Genomic DNA, 25,916 nt, shown 5'->3' on the forward strand with positions numbered 1-25,916 from the left:
CTGTGCAGTTGGAATGACTGAATGGTTCAGCATGAAGGTGGGACTCCATCAAGGATCTGCTTTGAGTCCTTTCTTGTTTGCCATAGTGATGGATAGCTTGACAGACGAAGTGAGGCGAGAGTCACCATGGAACATGATGTTTGCGGATGATATTGTGATATGTGGTGAAAGTAGAAAGGAGGTTGAGTTGGGTTTGGAGAGATGGAGGGATGCATTGGAGCGAAGAGGAATGAAGGTGAGCAGTAGCAAAACAGAATACATGTGCATCAGTGTGAATGGGGATGAGAGTGTAGTGAAGATGCAAGGAGTAGATGTAAAGAAAGTTGGTGAATTCAAGTCCCTGGGGTCAACTGTGCAGGAAAATGGGGGCTGCGATAGTGAGGTGAGAAAGAGAGTGCAGGCAGGGTGGAGCAGTTGGAGAAGGATTTCAGGAGTCATTTGTGATCGGAAAGTCCCAGCAAAAGTGAAAGGTAAGATGTATAAGACAGTAGTGAGACCAGCTGTGATGTATGGATTGGAGACCGTACCCTTAATGAAGAGACAGGAGGCAAAGTTGGAGGTGGCGGAGTTGAGGATGTTAAGGTTTGCGATGGGAGTGACGAGGTTGGACAGGATAAGGAACGAGCACATCAGAGGGACAGCACATGTGGAGAGCTTGGGAATGAAGCTAAGAGAGATGAGACTGAGATGGTACGGGCACATCCTGAGAAGAGATGCAGAGCATGTGGGAAGGAGAATGTTGAGGATGGAGCTGCCAGGCAAACGGAAACGAGGAAGGCCAAAGAGGAGATACATGGATGTGGTGAGAGAGCACATGAAAGTGGCAGGTGTGGTAGAGAAGGATGCGGAAGACAGGGAGCAATGGAGATGAAAGATCCGCTGTGGCGACCCCTAATCGGGAGCAGCCAGAAGAAGATGAAGAAATGAAAAATCATTTTGATATTTCACAATTAATATTTCACTGTATCATACAGTATCTGACCATTTTTGTAACATGTGAGAATAAAGCTGTGGAAAAATATAAACAGTAATTGTTATATTGTGATAAACAGGGTCGTCGATTTCTTTCTTCGGTCCTCAGGGTGCACAAACTTTTGAACTGACGTGATTGTGATTTTTGTCATTAATATTTCACTGTAATTTACACAATTTCAGCATGTTTGTTCCTTGTGAGAATGAAGGAACATCTGTGAAAGTAAACACGGTATGTTCTGTTCGGTTAGTTGTCGGGGTGCACAAATTTTTGCGCACTCCCTCTGAGCTCACTCCATCATCCCTCACACTGGGGGAAGGGGGCGTGGCTCGACTCATCCTGGCCCCCACTGGCCCCGCCTACTCACGTTGTCTTGGTGACAGGGGCTTTACGTGATGACGCGGGACATATATGAGCGCACGCGGCGCGGCTCTCGGGCCTCTTGTTTTCCCGCCGTCGTCAGTGTGCGTCGACGCGCATGCGCAGAAGCTCCCGCCGGACACAGCGCGCACACGCAGGGTGAGACTCGCCGCCGCGTTTCGCCGTTGCTTTCCCGCGGAGTGGCGGCTCCGGAGCCGCGCGCGCGCCGGGGTGAGGCAGGGAGCGGAGTGACTGTAGGCGGGGAGCAGCGCGAGCCGGGGCGCGCGGACGCTTTTCACCCCGCGGAGCCGCGCGCGCGCCATGACGGAGAGACGCTGAGTGAAAATGGCTGTTTCCTCACGAGACGCTTTTATTCCCTTTGTGTTGAGGAATCACCGCGCTGCGCTCTCACCGCAGGGTCGCTCACACACCGCTACACCGGCCACAGGCGCGGTCCCGGAGGTTTTGTGAGGTTCCGCACAGAGCCGTGTGTGTGTGTGTGAGGTAAAGGCAGTGAGGGGCCGCTCGTCCTGTTAGCATGGTGTGTGTGTGAGGTAAAGGCAGTGAGGGGCCGCTCCTCCTGTTAGCATGGTGTGTGTGTGAGGTAAAGGCAGTGAGGGGCCGCTCGTCCTGTTAGCATGGCGTGTGTGTGTGTGAGGTAAAGGCAGTGAGGGGCCGCTCCTCCTGTTAGCATGGTGTGTGTGTGAGGTAAAGGCAGTGAGGGGCCGCTCGTCCTGTTAGCATAGTGTGTGTGAGGGGCCGCTCCTCCTGTTAGCATGGTGTGTGTGAGGGGCCTCTCCTCCTGTTAGCATGGTGTGTGTGAGGTAAAGGCAGTGAGGGGCCGCTCCTCCTGTTAGCATGGTGTGTGTGAGGGGCCTCTCCTCCTGTTAGCATGGTGTGTGTGAGGTAAAGGCAGTGAGGGGCCGCTCCTCCTGTTAGCATGGTGTGTGTGTGTGTGTGAGGTAAAGGCAGTGAGGGGCCGCTCCTCCTGTTAGCATGGTGTGTGTGAGGGGCCTCTCCTCCTGTTAGCATGGTGTGTGTGTGTGAGGTAAAGGCAGTGAGGGGCCGCTCCTCCTGTTAGCATGTTTACTGTTTAACCAACCGAACTGCCGAGACAATCCGGTAACTAGCGGTAATGCTAATGTTTAGCTCGCGGTGGCCTCGGGCTGGATTGGTTCATGATGCTCTGTGCGCGCATTCTCTCATTAGCCTAGCTTAGCATCACAGACCTCACTGCTGCCAACATGAATAACGGTGCGCTTCACTCGTGTGTGTGTGTGTGTGTGTGTCGGTAGCTCGCGCTGCTGTAGCCGGGAGGTGGGGTCAGCGGCACGTGGTGGAGGAGCATGCCGGGGTCCGGGCTCTGAAACGCGGTTACAGCTTCCCGCTCTGCCCGGGGAAGTTTATTAGCATGTTAGCCCGCTATGGCCGTTACAGCACGGTTTTAGAGCGGAGTGTGTGTGTGGCGCTGTCGGAGTGCACTTCAGTGGGCTGAGTGATTTGGGCAGCGGAGGGGTCCCTGAGTGAGGATGTGGACTGAACCATTAGTGAGATTGGGGGGGGTTATAGTGCACTCCAGTAGGGTCTTGATGCCTTTAGAGACTGATTGATAGCTTTGCCAATGATCATGTGACCCTGATAAGTCCTTGTGATGTCATGATGATAAATGAGTGTAAAATAATAAATTTTAAATGTTGTTCCAGGCTTGAGCACAGTGACCGTCATGGCTGACTTGGACAAGTGAGTCCTGCTCCCCACTACACTGCTGTCCTGTAACCACCTGTGTGTCCTGGGTTATGTCCTAGTAATAGTCACGGTCACTCATGCATGGCTGTGTCCTGTGTACAGGTGTTTAGTGGTAGTAGTTTGGGATATACAGTCACACACTAGATTTGGGCTCACAGTATGTTACTTTTCGTCATTGTGCGTGTTTGCAGTAAGGAGCAGGCTGAGCTGGATCAGGCCGATATGGAGGACGTAGAGGAAGTGGAAGAGGACGAGACTGGAGAGGACAGCAAAGGTATGTGTGCGCACACGCTTGGTGTACAAACCTGCTGTCTCACTGATGCTTGTCACACTTCCACTCATCGGGGTGTGTGGTGTTACTTGATCACCCTGTGACCCCAGTAACCTGTGTGTGTTAAAATGTGCTGAATAATGCAGAGCTTTGCTGATTATCGTTTATCTGATCTACTGTGATCCTTTATCACACTTCAGCATGTTCACTCCACTCTTATTCCCTTCGAGATTAGGCTGCTTAATTGGGGAGGGTGTGTAGTATCTGTAGGCCAGCTGTGATGTTAGTGTGACTCCTCTGGTTTACTTAACCTGTTGAACTACACTTAATCATCACACACGCACATCATGTTGAGCTAAATCTGACCAAGCGTGCACAAGCTGTGTGTGACTGGTCTGGTCTAGTTCATGATCTGTGTGTGTCTGGTCTGGTCTAGTTCATGATCTGTGTGTGTCTGGTCTGGTCTAGTTCATGATCTGTGTGTGTCTGGTCTGGTCTAGTTCATGATCTGTGTGTCTGGTCTAGTTCATGATCTGTGTGTGACTGGTCTGGTCTAGTTCATGATCTGTGTGTGTCTGGTCTAGCTCGACAGCTAACAGTACAGATGATGCAGAACCCTCAGATTCTGGCAGCACTACAGGAGAGACTGGATGGACTTGTGGGTTCTCCATCAGGATACATGGAGAGGTACATGCAGGCAGTAATACACTCTGAACTACACATTACATGAATAAACAGTAACTGTTCTCACTGCTTAGTGGTGGTGTATGATGAGACATGGTGTGTCCCTTAGTCTGCCACGGGTGGTGAAGCGGAGAGTGAACGCTTTGAAGAACCTGCAGGTGAAATGTGCTCACATTGAGGCCAAGTTCTATGAGGAAGTGCATGAGCTGGAGAGGAAGTACGCTGCACTCTACCAGCCTCTCTATGACAAGGTTAATACGCACGCACGCGCACACAACCTCTTCAGGACATGCCTTCTCCTGGCTCTTTATGATCATCTCATTATCTGTAGCCGCTTTATCCTGGTCTACAGGGTCGCAGGCGAGCTGGAGCCTATCCCAGCTGACTACGGGCGAAAGGCGGGGTTCACCCTGGACAAGTCGCCAGGTCATCACAGGGCTGACACATAGACACAGACAACCATTCACACTCACATTCACACCTACGCTCAATTTAGAGTCACCAGTTAACCTAACCTGCATGTCTTTGGACTGTGGGGGAAACTGGAGCACCCGGAGGAAACCCACGCGGACACGGGGAGAACATGCAAACTACGCACAGAAAGGCCCTCGCCGGCCACGGGGCTCGAACCCGGACCTTCTTGCTGTGAGGCGACAGCGCTAACCACTACACCACCGTGCCGCCCCTCTTTATGATCAGGATGGAGGATTCATATACACCAAAATGGATGGATGTAGGGAACACAGGTACAGTGGTGCTTGAAAGTTTGTGAACCCATTAGAATTTTCTATATTACTGAATAAATATGACTTAAAACATCAGATTTTCACACAAGTCCTAAAAGTGGATAAAGAGAACCCAGTTAAACAAATGAGACAAAAATATTATACTTGGTCATTTATTTATTGAGGAAAATAATCCAATATTACATATCTTTGAGTGGCAAAAGTATGTGAACCTCTTGGATTAGCAGTTAATTTGAAGGTGAAATTAGTCAGGTGTTTTCAATCAATGGGATGACAATCAGGTGTGAGTGGGCACCCTGTTTTATTTAAAGAACAGGGATCTATCAAAGTCTGATCTTCACAACACGTTTGTGGAAATGTATCATGGCACGAACAATGGAGGTTTCTGAGGACCTCAGAAAAAGCGTTGTTGATGCTCATCAGGCTGGAAAAGGTTACAAAACCATATGTAAAGAGTTTGGACTCCACCAATCCACAGTCAGACAGATTGTGTACAAATGGAGGAAATTCAAGACCATTGTTACCCTCCCCAGGAGTGGTCAACCAACAACGATCACTCCAAGAGTAAGGCATGTAATAGTCGGGGAGGTCACAAAGGACCCCAGGGTAACTTCTAAGCAACTGAAGGCCTCTCTCACATTGGCTAATGTTCATGAGTCCACCATCAGGAGAACACTGAACAACAATGGTGTGCATGGCAGGGTTGCAAGGAGAAAGCCACTGCTCTCCAAAAAGAACATTGCTGCTTGGCTGCAGTTTGCTAAAGATCATGTGGACAAGCCAGAAGGCTATTGGAAAAACGTTCTGTGGATGGATGAGACCAAAATAGAATTTTGGTTTAAATGAGAAGCGTTATGTTTGCAGAAAGGAAACCACTGCATTCCAGCATAAGAACCTTATCCCATCTGTGAAACATGGTGGTGGTAGTATCATGGTTTGGGCCTGTTTTGTTGCATCTGGGCCAGGACGGCTTGCCATCATTGATTGAACAGTGAATTCTAAAGGAAAATGTCAGGACATCTGTCCATGAACCGAATCTCAAGAGAAGGTGGGTCATGCAGCAAGACAACGGCCCTAAGCACACAAGTCGTTCTACCAAAGAATGGTTAAAGAAGAATAAAGTAAATGTTTTGGAATGGCCAAGTCAAAGTCCTGACCTTAATCCAATCCAAATGTTGTGGAAGGACCTGAAGCGAGCAGTTCATGTGAGGAAACCCACCAACATCCCAGAGTTGAAGCTGTTCTGTACGGAGGAACGGGCTAAAATTCCTCCAAGCCGGTGTGCAGGACTGATCAACAGTTACCGAAAACGTTTAGTTGCAGTTATTGCTGCACAAGGGGGTCACACCAGATACTGAAAGCAAAGGGTCACATACTTTTGCCACTCACATTTTCCTCAATAAATAAATGACCAAGTATAATATTTTTGTCTCATTTGTTTAACTGGGTTCTCTTTATCTACTTTTCAGACTTGTGTGAAAATCTGATGTTTTAGGTCATATTTATGCAGAAATATAGAAAATTCTAAAGGGTTCACAAACTTTCAAGCACCACTGTAGATGATTTGACAGATGATTAGCAAAATGCACACAGTGCTGGAGAAGTGAGAGATTAATATCGTGTCTGGTACACACACACACACACACACACGTGACAATGGGCAGACAGTAATAGTGTTTGAGATTAAAGTTGGCTTTGTCCTTGTGCAGAGTGCAGGTCCAGAGCAGTGAAGGGCAGTTAACATCCATCCAGCAGTGTGTAACGCAGTGTTTATAGAAGTGCCAGATGGACGACAGTGCAGGATGAGTGCAGTGATGTTAGCAGAGTGGTGGTGTGGAGTTCAGCATGGTCACCCCCTCAGGGAAGAAGTTCCTCCTGAGCCTGCTGGTGCAGGAACAGAGGCTTTGGTAGCCTCTGCCAGATGGGAGGAGGGAGAAAAGGGCATGGTTAGGGTGGGTGGTATTGTTGATGTTCCTCACTCTGCACAAGCATCGCTTGTGATAAATGTTCTCGGTGGAGGGTGTCGGAGTGCCAGTAATCCGTTGGGCTGTTTTCACCACCCGCTGGTGTTTTACAGTCTGATACGGAGCAGGTGCCATACCATACGGAGATGGAGCTTGTGAGCATCCTCTCAGTGGTACAGTGGGAGTTCACCAGTATCCTGGGATGGAGGTGAGCTTTCTTAAGGCTCTGTAGGAAGTAAAGATGCTGTCTTTTAAAAATTAAAAAAAATTTTTAAATAATCAAAATAAGTCGGCGCTTACCGGTCTGTGTTCTCACTTCTTGAAGGCCGATTATTTTGAAACAATCTGACTTTCAGTTGTTTGTTCAGTTCTGTTCATTCGCTTCTTTCATGTAAGGGTGAGATGGCAGCGATATCTAGTTTAGAAATAAGACTGTTGGTCCACTCATTCTCTCCATACGGAGTACTCTGCCATCACTGCTCGGCTCAGGCAATTACTAAAACCCGGGATGGAACGGGACGTCACCGGTTTTAGCAATAACTGTGGGGAGGTCGCTGGCCTAGCGATATGTCCCATTCCATTCCATCCCCGGGTTTTAGCAACAACCCTCTGCTCTCGCTCCAGGAGAACTGGTGCAACTGAGCTCACTTTAAAAAAACAAACACTTTTTTTCTTTAATTGTTGGTACTGCACCCTCTTTTGATCTGGGCTTATAGCCAATGCTCCAACAGATCAGAGGTTTTGTACGAGTCTTCAGTAAAATGTGCAGAGCAGAGGAGAGACCACTTCATAGGCGCCCAATGTGCCCGTGAACTTCTCACAAAACGCGTCCAAATCTTTGCAGTTTGAACATTCTTGGGCCATGAATGCAATGTAAAGCCAGCTTCCGTCGTGTTTCTGGCAGGTGCAGCAACACATCTACGTGGCATGGCGATAAATTAGCTCAAAATGGAGGATCGGAGTTGCAGTCAGCTCTGTTTTTGTATAGCGGAAATGGCGATGAGACTGAGACTTTCTGTTGTGATGTTACGGACATCAAGGTCATTCACTCAGACCGCTACCTATATAAATCACTTTAATCGTAAAAATTACTGTTAGGTTTATTGTTGACTCTTAAAACTCTTCCTGTGCCATTCTTGAAGTCTCAAGGCATTTATAAACAAAAGTGAGTCCGTGGCGCTGTGTATATGCTTTAAGGTTGCATTCTACCTCTGAAGGTGTAGCTTGTGCTTCATCTTGAGTCATAAGAGGCTGAAACACGCTTTCACCGGTGCCACTGCTTTCATGAGTAAAGACACCAGACTACTTACCAGTCTGTGAGCAAGCGTTCAGAGTTTGTGCGCAGAATCGATTTTTGTTTGCTCAGGTTAATATTTTTATTCGTCATTTGTGGTGTTCCAGCCTGGCTGGGAGAGAGTTTGGGCTTTGGGAGAACGAACGCTGCTTTTGAGGTGGCTGTGATTGGAGTTGTCTGCCGGAACAGCGCTAGTTATTTTGTCTGGTCTTTACTTGTCAGGACTCAATTAAGAGATTTCACTGGCAGATATTTCCTTTATATTGTTAGCTACATTATTTAGTTGCATTAAAGAGAAGAGCATTTTATCCCACAAGGAGAAATTTGCATTGTTACAGCAGCAAAATTATATAAAGAGGAAAAGATAAGGCAGTGAAGTAGTGCAAAAGTACCAAGTATACAAAAAAGGATATATAAAAAATAAACTACAACATTTAGAGAAAAAATTAACAAATTTGCATAAATTAACAGTTCAATTAAAAGGTCAACGAATACTTCAGTGTCCATTTTAGTTGGCTAATTGAACACTGAGCTGTTCATTACTCTCACTGCTTTCCCCTACAGTCGTGAGCAGCTTCGTGCTCAGTGTCGGGAGCCGAGGTGTTTAGGATGCAGCCCTGGAGTCTTAGCAGTGCTTTGGATTTGTGGTGTGCTGTGCTAACATGGTGCGTGTGTGTGTGTGTGCAGCGCAGTGACATCATCAAGGCAGTGTATGAACCCACAGAGGAGGAGTGTGAGTGGAAACAGGCTGAGGATGAGGAGCTCTCAGTAAGTCTTCACCTTCCCTTCATACACACTCAAGCATATTTTCACACCCAGTGTATTTATTTATTTATTTATTTATTTATTTTTAAGTGTCTCTTGTAACAAGTGTTATTGTGATAATTTGAATATTTGAATCAATGAAAAAATTCAGGCTGCATGATAGTTTTTTTCTGAGCTGTAACTGTTCTCTAGAAAGAACAGCCGTCTTAGTCACAATAATATAAAATGTTTGGAATGGACGTGACTTCACTGTAGGCAGACGTAACACAGCTCTAACAAAGTGGAGTTCTGTCTTTACAGACTGCTGAAAGCTAGACAAAGAGGTAGCTTTGTGTTTTAATCCTGACCACAACCATAAGTCTTTAAGAAAAGGCCAATCTGTTAACACTTCTCTTTTTTTTTTTTTTTTTTTTTTTTTTTTTTTAATAAAAGGAATATTTTAGTTAATGGGCATTATATTTTACTCCAACCTTTACAAATGTGGGTAAATTATTGTTGGTTAAGAAAATTAAGTGTTGACCTGTATTCCTTTTGATAAATTTGAAGCATGGGGGAAGGTAAGTGTTGCTATTTTTTGTAATAAATTTTTCATTTAACTAACTTGAAAAAGATCACGAATTGAATTGTTGCATGCATTTTGCTCATTTGCTGTTTTGGTTTTAAATTCAGTGACCGTGAAAAAACGAACCAAAAGGCAAAATGCATCCTCCTGAAAATCTTTCAGAAAAGGTTAAGTCAAACGTAATTGTGTAGAAATCTCTCAAATCTCCTGAGCATGGATAGTCGGGGATACAGCTCCCCAGATGTTTTTCCAGAGAATGAAGTATTTCTCCCAGAAAATGATTGCAATTACTCATGTTTATTTCCTTTGTGTGTATTGAAACAATACAAAAAAAAAAGAAAAAAATAATAATTTGCATAATTTCACACAACTCCAAAAATGGGCCGGACAAAATTATTAGCACCTTTTCAAAATTGTGGGTAAATTTTAGTTTCAAGCCTGTGATGCTCGTTTAAACTCCCCTGTGGCAAGTGACAGGTGTGGGCAATATAAGAATCACACCTGAAACCAGATAAAAAGGAGAGAAGTTGACTGTCTTTGCATTGTGTCTGTGTGCGCCACACTAAACATGGAGGACAGAAAGAGGAGAAGAGAGCTGTCTGAGGACTTGAGAACCAGAATTGTGGTGAAATATCAACAGTCTCAAGGTTACAAGGCCATCTCAAGAGATCTGTGTTCCTTTGTCCATGGTGTGCAACATCAAGAAGTTCCAAACCCATGGCACTGTAGCTAATCTCCCTGGACGAGGATGAAAGGGAAAAATTGACGCAAGGTTGCAACGCAGGATTGTCCGAATGGTGGATAAGCAGCCCCAATCAAGTTCCAAATGTATTCAAGTTCTCCTGCAGACTCGGGGTGCGTCAGTGTCGGCACGAACTATCCGTCGACATTTGAATGAAATGAAACGCTATGGCAGAAGACCCAAGGAGGACCCCACTGCTGACACTGACATAAAGCTAGACTTCAATTTGCCAAAACGTACGTGAATAAGCCAAAATCCTTCTGGGAAAACATCTTTTAGACAGATGAGACCAAGATAGAGCTTTTTTGGCAAAACACATCATTTTACTGTTTACCAAAAATGGAATGAGGCCTACAAAGAAAACACAATACCTACAGTCAAATATGGTGGAGGTTCAAAGATGTTTTGGGGTTGTTTTGCTGCCTCTGGCACTGGATGCCTTGACTGTGTGCAAGGTATCATGAAATCTGAAGATTATCAAGGGATTTTGGGTTGCAACGTAGGGCCCAGTGTCAGAAAGCTGAGTTTGCGTCCTAGGTCATGGGTCTTCCAGCAGGACAATGACCCCAAACATACCTCAAAAAGCACCCAGGAATGGATGGAAGGCAGCACTGGAGGGTTCTAAAGTGGCCAGCAATGAGTCCTGATCTGAATCCCATTGAACATCTGTGGAGAGATCTTAAAATTGCTGTTGGGATAAGGCACCCTTCAAATATGGGAGAACTGGAGCAATTTGCAAAAGAGTGGTCCAAAATTCCAGTTGAAAGGTGTAAGAAGCTTGTTGATGGTTATAGGAAGCGATTGATTTCAGTTATTTTTTTCCCAAAGGGTGTGCAACCAAATATTAAGTTGAGGGTGCCAACAATTTTGTCCGACCCGGTTTTTTTTTTTTTGAGTTTTGCATGAAATAATTATCAGTTTTGCTTCTTTTTCTTTGTTTTAATTCAATGCACACAAAGGAAATAAACATGTATATAACATGTAAATACAATAATTTTCTGGGAGATGTGCTTCATTTCTGGAAAAAAAAATCTGGGGTGCCAACATTTTCAGCCATGACTGACTAAATTTAATCATTTGTAAATAAGTTTTAAAAATTCCTGTCTGATTCACCTCGTGCAGTGAGTTGAGTCAGACTCGGTGCCAGAGTTTACTCTGACGTGGCCTAGACCATCTCACTCTGGGGGGGTAATTAAACGTGGGGGGGTAATTAAACGTAGGTGGATGATGTAACAAGAAAATGATGTATAAATATTTTGCACAGGACTGTTCTCCTCTGAGAGCAGAAACAAAGCTCCCGATCTCTCTGCTCTTAATCTGTTTTGTTCTTTCAGGATTTATCGCGCATGTCGCTCCTTGTTGAGGTTTTTTTTTTTTTTAAATGCCAGAGTTGTTTGAAACCAATCTGAGTTTTCTGTGTCGAATAAGGAAGCAGCTTCACCTCTAAGAAAATCAAGCACGTTCATGAAGGCGTTAACTCGAATACGAGCAGAAAAAGATTCTTAAGCAAACTCTTCCATCCTCACTTCTGACTGTTTTTGTAAAATACATTTTAAATACAGCCGTGAATTTCTTTAGTGTTTTTTTTTTTTTTTAATGAAGTTTATTTGACATGGACAGTACATGTTAATAAACATAAAATGTAAATGTGTCAGAATTGGCCAAAATGGCTATTTTACATCTGTTGTCCATGAGCTCCTCTCCTCGTACTCTTTAACCACTCATTTCCTCGTTCTTGAAGCATTTGCTTGTTTAACATTTTTCTTGATCGCGGGGAGACGGTGATGCCTTTTATCTATTTCTCTGTTTGAACAAGCAAAAACAGCGCAAAAATTAACCATATTGAAGACTGGTTAAGCTGCTTACATGAAAGATGGTGTCTGTCTGACCCCAGCTATAATTATCACGTGATGCATGACGTCCTGCACAAGGGGTCTATAAACAGTACGCGTACCATACTACACCAGCGGGGGGGATATAAAATAACTCGCAAGTGAAGTTTGTATAGGACTTTTTAACAATAGATGTTGTCCCAAAGCAGCTTTACAGAAAATGAATGACCCGAGACATGAGCCAATTTTATCCCCAATGAGCAAGCCCGTAGCGACAGTGGGTTAGGGTTATAAAGCAGCAGCCACTACAGTCAACAAACTCGAGTGAGCAAGCGAGTGGGGACTGACAGCATCCATACATCCCCAGTTTACCAAAACACTCTGTCTGAGGACCCTCCAGATCTACACCTTTACCTCAAACTCTATTAACACAAGGCTTGACTAAACAGATATGTTTTCAGCCGAGACTTAAACACTGAGACTGTGTCTGATTCCCGAACACTACTTGGAAGGCTGTTCCATAACTGTGGGTCTTTGTAAGAAAAGGCTCCGCCCCCTGATGTAGCCTTCACTATATGAGGTACCAGCAGATAGCCTGCACCTTTTGATCTAAGTAGGCGTGGCGGGTCATAGAGGACCAGAAGTTCACTCAGGTACTGTGGTGCGAGACCATTCAGTGCTTTAAAGGTCAATAGTAGTATTTTATAATCAATACGAAATTTGATTGGGAGCCAATGCAGTGTGGATAAGACAGGGGTGATGGGGTCATATTTTCTAGTTCTCGTAAGGACTCTTGCTGCTGCATTTTGAACTAACTGGAGCTTGTTTATGCGCTTATTGGAACATCCAGACAGTAAGGCATTACAATAATCCAACCTGGAGGGAACGAAAGCATGGACTAGTTTTTCCGCTTCATGTAGTGACATTTAAATTTCTTATCTTTGCAATATTTCTGAGATGAAAGAAAGCTATCCGGGTGATGTTATCAATGTGAGTTTCGAATGGAAGACTGGGGTCAATAATCACTCCGAGGTCTTTTACTGCTGCACGTGAAGAAACAGAAAGGCCATCCAGAGTTACTGTGGAATCAGAAAACTTACTTCTAGCTGCATGTGGTCCGAGTACAAGTACTTCAGTCTTGTCAGAGTTAAGCAGAAGGAAGTTAATAAGCATCCAGTGTCTAATGTCCTTCACACATTCCTCGATTCTATTAAGCTGGTGTCTCTCATCAGGTTTTGCAGAAACATACAACTGTGTGTCATCAGCATAACAGTGGAAACTAATACAATGTTTATGAATAATATCACCCAGAGGGAACATATATAAAGAAAAGCAGTGGGCCCAAGACAGAACCTTGTGGAACACCAAACTTTACCTCAGTATGTCTAGAAAAATCACCATTTACATCAACATACTGATAACGATCAGTTAGATAAGACCTGAGCCAGGAGAGGGCCGTTCCCTTAACTCCCACAACATTTTCTAGTCTATCCAGAAGAATGGAATGATCAATGGTATCAAATGCTGCACTAAGGTCAAGCAACACAAGTAGCGAGACACAGCCCTGATCAGACGCCAACAGTAGGTCGTTTACTACTTTAACCAGAGCTGTCTCTGTGCTATGATGAGGTCTAAATCCTGACTGATACATTTCATGGATGTTATTCCTATGTAAATATGAGCATAACTGCTGTGCCACAGCTTTTTCAAGGATCTTGGAGATAAAGGGGAGGTTTAATATTGGCCGATAATTAGACAGCTGACAGGGATCAAGGTCAGGTTTTTAATCAGGGGTTTGATAACTGATAGTTTAAAGGATTTGGGTACATAGCCGAGCGTAAGAGAAGAATTTTTCAAAGCAGTTCAGTTACTTCAGGTATTCTCTGTTTGAATAGATGTGTAGGTAAGGGATCTAGTACACAAGTTGAGGCTTTTGATGCCGAGAGTAATGAAAGTAGTTCGCTTTCTTTAGCAGTAAATGAAACCAAGACTAAGAAAATGGCCAAGACATGATGGCGGTTATGTAATGAGGGATGCTTTTAGGAACTGAAGTAAAGGATCAAAAAGATTAAATTTTTGTGGTGCTAGTTTGTAATGTCTGCTCATTCCAACTTGCCCGGTCGGGGACAGATCCCACTTACCCGAATGCATGTTTCACTTGCCCAAACAATCGCGCAGTGCTTTAATGTAGGCAGGGCTCGACATTGAGTTACTAAAATACACACACGCGCACACACACCGACTCTCTCCGAGAGAACAGTAAACCGAGTCCTGCACTGTGTGTATGTGGTGCAGAGTGAGCTGAAGGACAAGGTAAAGGTAGAAGAGGAGAAGAAGGATGAAGAGAAGGAGGACCCGAAAGGAATTCCTGAGTTTTGGCTCACGGTGTTTAAGAACGTCGACCTGCTCAGTGATATGCTACAGGTACGCACATCAGTGTTCGTATGTGTGTGATTGTTGCTGGAGAACTGCACTCTAATCTAACCTCTGTTACAGGAACATGATGAACCCATCCTCAAACACCTGGAGGACATCAAGGTCAAGTTCTCTGATGCAGAACAGCCCATGGTATACAATCCTGCTAATTACCTGTCCCTCCACACACGTGCAAGTTTTATTCCATTACATCAGTCTGACTGCTTTTATTTTTCAGTCAGCTGTCCAGTGTTTTATAAGCAGGTGTGTTTTGGTGTTGGTTCACGTATAGTACAGCTTCATGACTTGGAGTGGATATAAAGTTTACATACCCTGTTAAATTTTTTTTTTTACATCAGAAAAGCAAAAAAAAGATTTCAAAACTTTTCCCACCTTTTAATGTGACCTATAACCTGTACAATTCAACTGAAAAACACATCTGTTGGGGGGGGGGGGGGATGTACAGTAAGCTGGTTGCAGAAGTGTGCACACCCTTAAACTAATACTTTGTTGAAGTGCCTTTTGATTTAATTACAGCATTCAGTCTTCTTGGGTTCACACCTGCCATCAATTAAAATGACTCTGATTAACCCCAAATAACGTTCAGCCACTTGCTGCAGGATGGAACCGAGTAAAAGCCATGGTTCAAAAAGCATCAGCGGGATCTCGTTGTTGAAAGGTATCAGTCAGGATAAGGGGACAAAAACATTTCCACGGCATTAGATATACCATGGAGCACAGTGAAGAGTCATCGAAGTGGAGGAAATATGGGACAACAGTGACATTACCGAGAACTGGACGTCCCTCCAAAATCGATGAAAAGACAGATGCAAACTGGTCAGGGAGGCTGCCGAGAGGCCTACAGCAACACTGAAGGAGCTGCAGGAATTTCTGGCAAGTGCTGGTTGTGTACTACAGGTGATAATCTCCCATATTCTCTATATGTCTGGACTATGAGGTAGGGTCAAAGAAAAACATCCAGGCCTGGCTAAATTTTGCAAAAAAAAATCAACTCTCCCAAAAGCACGAGGGAAAATGTGTTCTGGTCTGATGAAACCAAGGTTGAACTTTTTGGCCACAATTCCAAAAGGTACGTTTGATGCAAAAACAACACTGCGCATCACCAAAAGAACACCATACCCGCGGTGAAGCATGGTGGTGGCAGCATCGTGTTTTGGGGTTTTTCTAAATCTGGAACAGGGGCTTTAGTCAAGGTGGAGGGAATTATGAACAGTTCTAAATACCAGTCAATTTTGTCCCAAAACCTTCAGGTGTCTGCTAGAAAGCTGAAGATAAATTTCATCTTTCAGCACGACAGTGACTCCAAAAAAGTTCTGGAATGGCCCAGCCAGAGCCTAGTCTGGTTAACACCAGACCACATCAAGTGAAATATGGTCTGGAATCCGCCTATTGAATTTCTCGTAGGGGAGGTGTGGTTTACGATTGTCAACGGCCATTTATTGGACGTTGCGAATGTCTATCATTTGGCGTATACGTAGCCCATGGCCAATCATGGCAGTTGTACCCGGTGACGTAGTTAGAGCGACGAAGAGGCGAAGAAGAGAAGGCAAAACAAAAATAGGAAAACAGTGGCACTGAATGATTACTGGGCAATTCCATGTAAATGTCAACCTCACAGGAGATCCCAAATTTCAAACTAAAAAATAAATACATAAATATTTTGATCACCTAATGTGTCACTGTCTTATAATGTCTTATTTCTTTCTTATAATGTAAACCCCAAGCTAAAATCAACTTTGATCATGTACAATTCTATATTATTGCCACAAGCCACAGAAATGTATGCTAAAATCCGCAAAACAATAGCCATCCTAAATATTATTTAAGAACTTTGATAGTTTTAGCTGATATTTAGAGTTTTTCAAAGGGTTATGGTGGTTAAATTGCTGATTTTCTAAACATATGCCATGTCTATTTCAGACGCGTCACATCCATAACGGAATTTCGTCACATCCATAACGCTGACTTTTCCTTCCGAAACTCTGCATGAAATACAAAATATTTTAAACAAAGATTTTTTTTAATATTCACCTTGGACCCCTCTATCAAACGGATATCTCCATTTCGACATTAGGTTTACAATTTCAGAGTTTGATAAAAATGTACAGTCACCCAAGAAAAGTGATACTTTTTCTGTCACATCCATAACGCATCTTTTATTGGCATTTCCTGGCATGCCCTAGATGTACTATGGGAATTGTTCTTGTTCTATCACTTCTCCAGTATGGTACAGCCTTAAAATATGCAACACCTGTTTAAATACTGGGAGACAATAAAACATGCACTGGGTCATTTGTTGCCATTTTGAGTTCAAGTGTCACGTCCATAACGCTGGAATTGCTCTACTGCCGTTTGTGCAAGACAAAGCTTGATCGAAAGTTTGGTTCGTATCGCTCGCCGCCATGTTAAATGTGATCCGTAAACAGTCCCAAATAAACTACAAGCTTCCGTTTGTCGAGTAGTACGCATCACCGTCTTTCCACCCCTCCTCACTCTCTGATTGGCTCCCTAACTCAGGCGAGCCTTTAGACCATAGTTTCCATGCTGTCTTTTCAGATCGGAACGATTGTGCAAAGCAGCATGGGATTTCCCAGGCTAGCCAGAGCCCAGTTCTAAATCCAATTGAAAATCTGAGGGGTGACCTGAAGGGGGCTGTGCACAAGAGACGCCCTCGCAATTGGACAGGTTTGGAGCGCTTTTGCAAGGAAGAGTGGGCAAATATTGCCAAGTATATGCTCCCACTAGGGCAAATTATCAAGAACAATTCAATTTTGTATCACTGCTATGCAGATGACACCCAAATTTATCTTGCTCTATCACCTAATAATTATGCCCCCCTTGAATGTCTCTACCAGTGTATCGACCAAATCAACAACTGGAGGTCACAAAATTGTCTTCAGCTGAACACAGGTAAAACAGAAGTAATTCTATTTGGGGAAAAAGATGAAAGACTCAGGATTACCACTATTCTTGACACAAAGGGGATTAAAACAAAAGAAATGGTTAAAAATCTTGGGGTTTTCATTGACAGCGAGCTAAACTTTGCAGGGATGAGAATTTTCCGCCGATTGGCGGATTTCTGACTTTTTCAGACCAAAATGATCGTTTTTGAGATCGATGTAAATCCGTTGAGAATTTTTTTTTTTTTTGGGGGGGGGTATGATTAACGATCTGTGGTCACCTTATAACGCAGACATCCCAAGTCTCCCGGAAGTTCCGGGAGTCTCCTGCATGTTGATAGAAGCGAGCAAGAGCGTGCGTGCGCGAGGCGGTGCGCGAGGGAGACTGTGTGCAGTGTTGCCAGATACTGCTGATGTTTTCCAGCCCAAAATATGTTCAAAACCCACCAAAATGCACTTAAAAGCACCCAATCTGGCAGCACTGCCTGTGTGCCTGTTCATGTAGCGCATGCCAGACAAAGAGCATCTTGATTGGGTTACTCAGCAAAATAAGCCAATCAGCTTTGTGTGGGCGGGCTTTTATCTCTTTTCTCGAGGACCGGAGTTTGAGTCAGTGCAGCCTACAGGATCGGCATGGCAGAGAGAGAGCGCGCGTCCCAAAAAATATATCAATTACACGTCATATACAAGTGTGTATCTTTTATAAATGGGGTTAGCTTATCTAATGTAGCATGTTGGGGAGAATCATAGTATCATATCTATATTTCTGATACAATTTTAGGTATGATAGCATGTATAACTCTCCTACTTATTGCTCATTTCATAGGGGGAATTGCTGGCATGTGCCGCGCAGTAGTGTCTGCCCACGTTTTTTTAGGCCGAGATGAACTTTTATAGTTTTTGATTTAAAAAAAATTTCCAATATGTAATGCCCATTGTACATGCCTGTTCTTTAATTCAAAATCACCATCTCGATCTTCAGATTGCCCGTATGGTATCTATTACATTACACAACATCCTGTCCAGATAAAACCTCGTTAGTCCACACAGCAGTTGAAAGGGAAGTGATGAGTGATGTTGAATGTTGCCTGCTTAATATGCAAGAGCTCCTGCTACCATGATAACATCAGAAGAAAGCTTAAGAGAATTTATGATAGAACTTTTTTCTGGTTTGCACTTCATTTTAAAGGATTGGAGTATTCAAAGATGAATCACAAAAATGCAGAAATGTAATACTGTCGAGCTCGTTTATATTAAAAGGTGCATTGATTTTTTTGAAATCATCAAATGTGAATTGATTAAAAACAAGTCTCTTGTACCGTATTAATCATTTTCACCTGGGAGTCCACCAAGAAGGGGAATTTATTTCCAAATTGCAAATTTTTGCTGATAAAATGAATGGCTTTGGGGTAAAAAAAAAAAAAAATAGCCAAAAATAATTAGCCCCGTGCCCCGCCCCGGTTTTTTCAGACTTTTAAAATATTTTTCATTCTCATCCCTGACTTTGACAGTCACATGAAAGCAATCACTAAAATGGCATTTTATCATCTAAAAAACATTTCCAAACTAAGAGGACTTGTGTCAAAAAATGATCTGGAAAAACTAATACATGCCTTCATCTCTAGTAGGGTTGATTACTGCAATGGCCTTTTCACAGGCCTGCCAAAAAAGACCATCAAACGACTTCAGCTGGTTCAAAATGCAGCGGCGAGGGTTCTCACACGAACAAAAAGAACAGAGCACATTACTCCAATTCTAAGGTCCCTTCACTGGCTTCCAGTAAGCTACAGAATTGACTTTAAAGCATTGCTGCTGGTGTACAAATCTCTAAATGGTACAGGGCCCAATTCCCTCTCTGATATGTTGCAGCGGCCTAACCCAGTCAGATCTACCAGATCGCAACAGAAAAATTTACTATTAAAACCAGTTGTTAAAACAAAGTGTGGTGAAGCAGCTTTTAGCTACTATGCAGTGCAGCTATGGAACCAACTGCCAGAGGACATTAAAAATGCTCCTGCTGTTGGCAGCTTCAAATCTAGACTAAAGACCAAGCTGTTCTCAGATGCTTTCTGCTAAATTATTAATATTGCCATCTCTACATGTTTTAAACTCTTTACTTTTACAGTCTCTGCATGTTTTAAATTTTACTTAACTTTTATTCTATTTTATTCTGCTGTTTTTTTTTAAATTGAACTTTTTTCATTTTATTTTATTTCTACTATTGTTTAATTCTTATTATTTTTCTTCCCCATTTATTTTATGTAATTTTATTTTCTATTGTTTACTGTTTTGCTTTTACCTCTGTAAAGCACATTGAACTGCCACTGGGTATGAAATGTGCTATAGAAATAAACTTGCCTTGCCTAGATGTGGCAGGCTGATAGACTCCGACCCAAAAAGACTGAATGCTGTAATTAAATCAAAAGGTGCTTCAGCAAAGTATTAGTTTAAGGGTGCGCACACTTACGCAACCAGCTTATTGTACATTCCCCCGCTGGCCCCAACAGATTCGTGTTTTGAGTTGTACAGGTTATAGGTCACATTAAAGGTGGGGAAAGTTTTGAGAATTTATAGTGGTGTGTGGGGGCTTTTTTTTTTTTTTTTTAAATACACACATCAGAAAAATCTCTCATTTTAATGGGGTGTGTACACTTTATCCACTGTATAGCTCTGTCTCATGAGACAACAATGTTATTAATCCTCTTTGTTTAAAATGAATCCTAAACTGTGTGTGCTGACATGTAGTTTTCTGTAAGATGTTTAACATTTATGGAAGGAGTCTCCAGTGTCAGTGCTTTTAGTCGGGGTAAAGCTGTAACTGGAGGGGGGGTAAATAAATTTGGGACTTTGAAAGAAGAGATGTTAGTGAGGGAATGACTGCTGCTATAACAAGGAAATAACCGGTTTTACAGAAACATTAACTATAAATGGATAAAGATGTTTAATGAAAATTGTAATGGTATAGCTTGGACTCATTCTGGAGGAAATGTTAGACATCTGTAATTTTATCACAGGGAAAAGACACTGATAAATTGGAGCATGGTTGTCATGGTAACTGGGAAGGGTTTATTTTTAGTTCATGTCCTCAGGGTTCTGATTGCTATGGTCATTGGGCTGTGTCCCAAATTGACTTGACTGCTGTTCTCCCTTACTAGTGGTCATCCACTTCTGGTCATGGTCTGTATCCCAGACTGCACACTGCTCTACTGTAGTGTAGACGTTATGTGAACGGTTGTGGCTGTGTCCCAAACCACACACTGTAGCACTATATGCAACCCATAGGGAGAGCTGATATAACTCCATTGGGGTCTCTCTCTCTCTCTCTCTCTCTCTCTCTCTCTGTGTGTGTCTCTAGAGTTTTACATTAGAGTTCCACTTTGAGCAGAACGACTTTTTCTCCAACACGGTTCTCTCTAAAACCTACAAGATGAGGTCTGAACCTGATGAGTCCGACCCCTTCTCCTTTGACGGTCCTGAGATTATGGGCTGCACAGGGTAGGATACCTGTCTCTCTCTACAATGGTCTGTGTTGCACTACACTGGTCTTACCCCAGCTCATTCTCTACAGCTCTCGCTCATTAGACCGGTCTCATATGCTGCATCTGTCTCACGTTTACTCCACCTACAGCGTGTGTTCTGTTGCGGATCCTGTATGTTATTGAGTCTAATGTGTAAGGTGTACAGTTTCAGTGACCTTTGAGAATAAACTCGCCTGTCTGTCTCTATAGGTGCACGATCGACTGGACCAAAGGGAAGAACGTTACCCTAAAGACCATAAAGAAGAAGCAGAAGCATAAGGGCAGAGGGACTGTGAGGACGGTCACCAAAACTGTCCCTAATGATTCATTCTTCAACTTCTTCTCCCCTCCTGAAGGTAGGTGTCTGCACGCGCACAGTAGGTTAGGGACGACTGATGGATCCCAGCTATTGTGATGAGGCTGAAGGGGTTAAATGCTTTTGGGGAAATGTGGTGTCCACAGATTTGAGATCAATTTAAATAGTGCTGCATCTCTTTCTTGTCCTTGGGGGGGGGGTTTCCTTCTTTATTTTATCTTGTGTGAACCCGAGTAACCTGCTGTCTGACTTCAGAGCAGCAAAATGTCTCTGGTGCATCTCCTGTCTGCTGCTGAACAGATAAAGCTGTGAAATGTCTTCGCGCTCAAGCATAAAAATAAAACGTTTTATAATGGCCTAGTTACAGCTGCTCTGTTGCTGGGTCTGTTTCAGTCCTGTGGTTCGTGTTCCTGATCTGTAGTTCATATGTCATTAAGCCAAAAAAATCCTTAACTAAATGCTAACACTAGTGAATGCAGCTACAGCTGTCTCATGACCAGTTTCCACAGTTTTGTCCGCCTGTAATGACCTGTAGTGTCTGTGCGCGTGCCTGGCCACACCCCCTTCTCCCCTCAGAGCCACGGGCAGTACTGTTTCAGTGATGGCTAGGGGCACTGCGGGGTCATGGCAAATTACACACCATCTCACAATCCTAACCCGTCACATGCCAACCATCATGGCTGGGGAGGGTTGGGGGTGTGGCCTAAGGTGGTGTAGTGGTGTGGAGTTCATGGCTGTGTTAAATGACCTCCTCTCTGTTCTGTTTTTCAGTGCCGGAGAGTGGTGAACTGGTGAGTCTCACTTTCTGTATGAAAAGCCAATACAGGCTGTCCCCTAAACCATACTGCCTTATTGTAAGAGGAACACTGTGTAGTGCACTGTTGTAGACCACTAACTGGTGTTGGCGTGCTGTTCAGGATGAGGACTCGGAGGCCATCTTGGCGGCGGATTTTGAGATCGGTCACTTTATCCGTGAGCACATCGTGCCACGTGCCGTGCTCTACTTCACTGGAGAGGCCATCGAGGATGACGACGATGACGTGAGTGAAGGACGCACTGCACATTGTAATGGGACACAGCCTCTCTGAGAAACTCGCGTGTACCTTCAGCTCTGAGTGTAGTGATGCAGTGGACATGCGAAGGTGTAGTTAGGGTGTGATTAAGGTCTTGGTTTATTAAAATGTTTAAAGTTCTTGATCACCTTCATGTCACTGGCTGTGTTCCAAATCCAGTGTCGGAGGGAGTCGACTGAGCTTTTGCTGACTGAACGATAGTGTGAATTGAAGCACAGCAGGTTTGGGTTTTGTTGCATGTTTACTCATGTGTGTGTTTGTTTCTTCAGTATGATGAGGAAGGTGAGGAGGCTGATGATGAGGTGAGTGTGTGTGTGAGAGATGTGCATTATTAAATGTGTATGGGTGTGTTGACTGCTCGGTAACGGGTGTGTTTCCTTGTTAGGAGGGAGAGGAGGAGGCAGACGAGGAAAATGATCCAGACTATGACCCGAAGGTACATGCGCCATTTCGATAGTCTGATTTCTCTGTAGTATTTAGAGGGGCTGCTGCAGCTCACATACTGACCCCATGTCTGTCTGTCCTTATGATTTGGTGACTTTTAATCTGAAACCTTTAACGTGTATAAGGGAACTGTTTAAATTCACACTCCAGTATGATTATGGCTGCTACAGGAGCTGACCAATCAGTATCTTCTGTTTGACTCAGTGGAACTGCGCACTCACAATTACACCCTCCCCCCCCGAAGATTTTTTCGTTTGTTTTCCTTCCATATATCCTGTCTTTCATTTTCCTAAAGTCTGTCCATTTCCTCAGTCCTGAGCAATAACGCCTGTCAGCTGCTGAAGTCTTGGGTGTTATTGTCTGATCCCTCCACCATGTTCAGAGTTTAGTTAAATCGTTAGTGCTTGTGGTTAACTCCTCTGTAATCCTGTGTGTTTCTCTCCTCACTCAGGTTTAAATGGGGGGTGTGTAGCATAACAAGCCCTGGTAGGTAACAGGTGTGACTAGTTTTAAAGGCCCCTCCCCCTTGTCCCACCTGTCTCACTGCACTAACTGTGTGTGTGTGCTTCTGTAACAGTGGGTTTATTTGCCTCTGTACCTTCTGTATGAAGTTAAGCTCCACCCTTTGAGGGGATTTGGCATGAACCCACCCCCTTACATGTTAGTCTGGTGTTGATCATTTTGATGTCATGTGATCTTGTGCTCATCACATCCTGTCTGAGCTTATCTGTACCAGGATCAGTGTTTGAGAGCTGCAGAGCACTCTGATCAGAGTTCTGTAGGCCTCAGAAGGGTTCTTTGAGATTCCAGAACTCCAGCTGTAGGAAGTTGGAGTTCTCTCCCTAGTTTCAGGAGAACTGCAGGCTGCTCTGTCAGAACTTCAGCTCTAGAACTACAAGCCCAAGGGTCTGGATCCTACTCCTGAAGTGTTTGGGCCACAGATGACTAATTGCAGAGCTGCTGAACACTTGGGCCTGCAGTCTAGATTTGCATAACCTCCCTCCAGGGCTCTAGAGTTGCAGAACCTAGAATGTAGCTGAAGGTGGGGGTCAGTCCTGAATAAAAATGTTGAATATCCTGTTTCAGTGGCACCCTGATTCTCCTCATAGATCATGATTTTGAAGGATTCAAGATTTTTTTTTCCATTTTTCTTGATTCTCACTTTATTCCTCTTCCCCTTCTGTTCTGTATTTGCTCCTTTTCCTGACTATCCTTTTGTCATCTCTTGTTCTGTCTTTTCCTCTTGTATTAAATCTTTGATTGCTGTGCATAACTGATACTGCAGTCTCTAATCGTGTGTGTGTGTGTGTTACAGAAGGATGCAAACCCACCAGCGGAGTGTAAACAGCAGTGAATTGACGCACTGTGATGGTGTAAATCCTCTCCTCTGGTCCTGCAGCCTTATGTTTTGTATTTCTCTATTGGTAGATTTAATCAGAATTACTGATGTGTATGTGTGCCCACACACACACACACACACACACACACACACCTACACTCTCTCTCTCTCTCTTGCTCTCAGCAGCTGTGGCTCACTTACCTGTGACCCATACCCCTCCCCATGCCCCCAACACACCTACATTCCAGAAACATAACACCAGCCAGGGTTACTGGCTCTCTGATTGGCCAAGTCCTGACCTGTTTCAGGAAGTCATTGTCTGGGAAGTTGGTCAGGATTTAGGGTACTGAACATTCCTGCTCACTGATTGGCTGGCTGAATTCCTGTCAAACTTGAGTACTGTTATTGACTCCGCCCCTACCTGGGACAATTTCAGCCTGATTTTTAGGTCAACATAGCCACTGAGTGGGAGGAGCCATGTGACAGATATCCAGTTATTTCAGTACAGGTGACACTGCCCCATGCCTGTCGTTATTTTAAATATACAGCAGCACTTCCTGGGCAGTCAGTGATTTTGAGAAATTGTTTTATTTGGCTGAATCTTGACACTGACTTCCTATCCCTTCAGGAAGTAAATAAATCCCTGACTGGGAAAAACTTGAAGCCTGTGATTTGAGTCTTCATGCTTGGCTGACTTCCTGCCACTTCCTGTTGGGACAGGTGTCAGTAGGCTCTGCCCACCTGGTTGCCTTACTGTCTGTAGTAGCAGTTCTACCAGTCAGAAATATGATGGGCTCTGCCTCCAGCTGCTTTGGGGTGGGGGTCCCCCCCTTTCCTTTTTTGTAGTAGCACTTTTAATAGTCAGGTGAGAAAGAAAAGCTCTGCTCAGAGCTGCCACGCCCATGATGGTGTGGCGTTAGCTCTGCCTAGCCTACAGTGATTGGCTGATTTCTGACTTCCTTTTATTTCAGCCTTGTATGGAATTGGCTTTGCCCACACACCATCCTGAACTGAGCACAGGCAGCATGTTGAGGTTTAACAGGTTAATGGTTCTAAAAAGCCCTAAACTGGATCTGACTGGCTGGATCCTGAAGTAGCTCCGCCTCTTTCTTTATTGTCGCAGTTCAGTGTCCGAGTTAAGTGTAGGATTCAGACTGAGCTTCAACACTTCACCTTCAAATAACTCCACCCACCCACCAACAAAAACGTGTGTTTGACGGTATGGACTCCAGTTGTTTGTGTGTGAGAATTTCCCACAGGACTGTGTTTCTCATGTGAGTGAGAGCTGCAGCTGTTGAGACAGTCCTCCATGTTACAGATGTACTAATGTACTCAGATGTGTACTCATCCAATAAACCAGTTCTAAGTGCACCACTTACTGTGTGTATCCTTTTTTTTTTTTTAAATAAATCCCCCGCTGGCCGAAAGGCCCGAAGGGGGATTATGTTGTGGCGATGTCCGTCCCGGGAAGGGTGCTCACCTTCCGAAATCAACCCCTCTCCATTTTTGGAGGAATTTCACAAAACTTGGCAAGATTCTTTAGATGTTGGTACTATGCATATTGTAACTTTCTTCAATTTGGTCACATTTTTACCAGAGTTGTGGCCCTTAACAACGTTGTACTTTCATAATTTCATGAAGGTGTGCTTGCCTTCTGACATCAACTCTCAATTTTTGGAGGGATTTCATGAAACTTGGCAGGGTTCTTTGTTGATGCGCACGTTGCAATTTTGTTCAATTCAATCACATTTTACCAGAGTTTAGTTGCCAGCGGGGGATATTGTGTTCTCAGAGCACTCTTTTCTCATTTGTGGTTTTATTCAAACAAGTGTGTGAGGGAGGGAGAAGTGGAACGACCATGATGCAGTACAGGTAAAATATTCTCATTAATATTTTTAACTTTGTGAAAACTTGTAGTAGTTTTTCTCAAATCCTCAGTGTCCTGGTTATG

At 43.9% G+C, this 25,916-nt stretch overlaps 1 protein-coding gene across 3 annotated transcripts; it reads left to right on the forward strand.

Moving 5' to 3' along the window:
• The first annotated feature begins 1,387 nt into the window (after positions 1 to 1,387).
• On the forward strand, positions 1,388 to 25,336 carry nap1l1 (nucleosome assembly protein 1-like 1). Of its 3 annotated transcripts, none has more exons than XM_060903749.1 (15): positions 1,388 to 1,492; positions 3,037 to 3,073; positions 3,271 to 3,353; positions 3,935 to 4,037; positions 4,144 to 4,285; positions 8,726 to 8,806; positions 14,235 to 14,363; positions 14,436 to 14,507; positions 20,631 to 20,770; positions 21,004 to 21,149; positions 21,881 to 21,900; positions 22,027 to 22,149; positions 22,452 to 22,484; positions 22,568 to 22,618; positions 23,942 to 25,336. In XM_060903749.1, the coding sequence occupies exons 2-15, from the start codon at positions 3,057 to 3,059 to the stop codon at positions 23,978 to 23,980; spliced, it is 1,179 nt and encodes a 392-aa protein (XP_060759732.1). In that variant the 5' UTR covers positions 1,388 to 1,492; positions 3,037 to 3,056; the 3' UTR covers positions 23,981 to 25,336. The 3 variants fall into 3 exon arrangements, with proteins under 3 accessions (XP_060759732.1, XP_060759733.1, XP_060759735.1); XM_060903752.1 differs by lacking the exon at positions 1,388 to 1,492 and adding an exon at positions 1,571 to 1,837; XM_060903750.1 differs by lacking the exon at positions 3,037 to 3,073 and having other exon boundaries at positions 1,420 to 1,492.
• The last annotated feature ends 580 nt before the right edge of the window (positions 25,337 to 25,916 follow it).

This window comes from Neoarius graeffei, chromosome 21 (genome assembly GCF_027579695.1).
Source record: "Neoarius graeffei isolate fNeoGra1 chromosome 21, fNeoGra1.pri, whole genome shotgun sequence".
Lineage (NCBI taxonomy): Eukaryota > Metazoa > Chordata > Actinopteri > Siluriformes > Ariidae > Neoarius > Neoarius graeffei.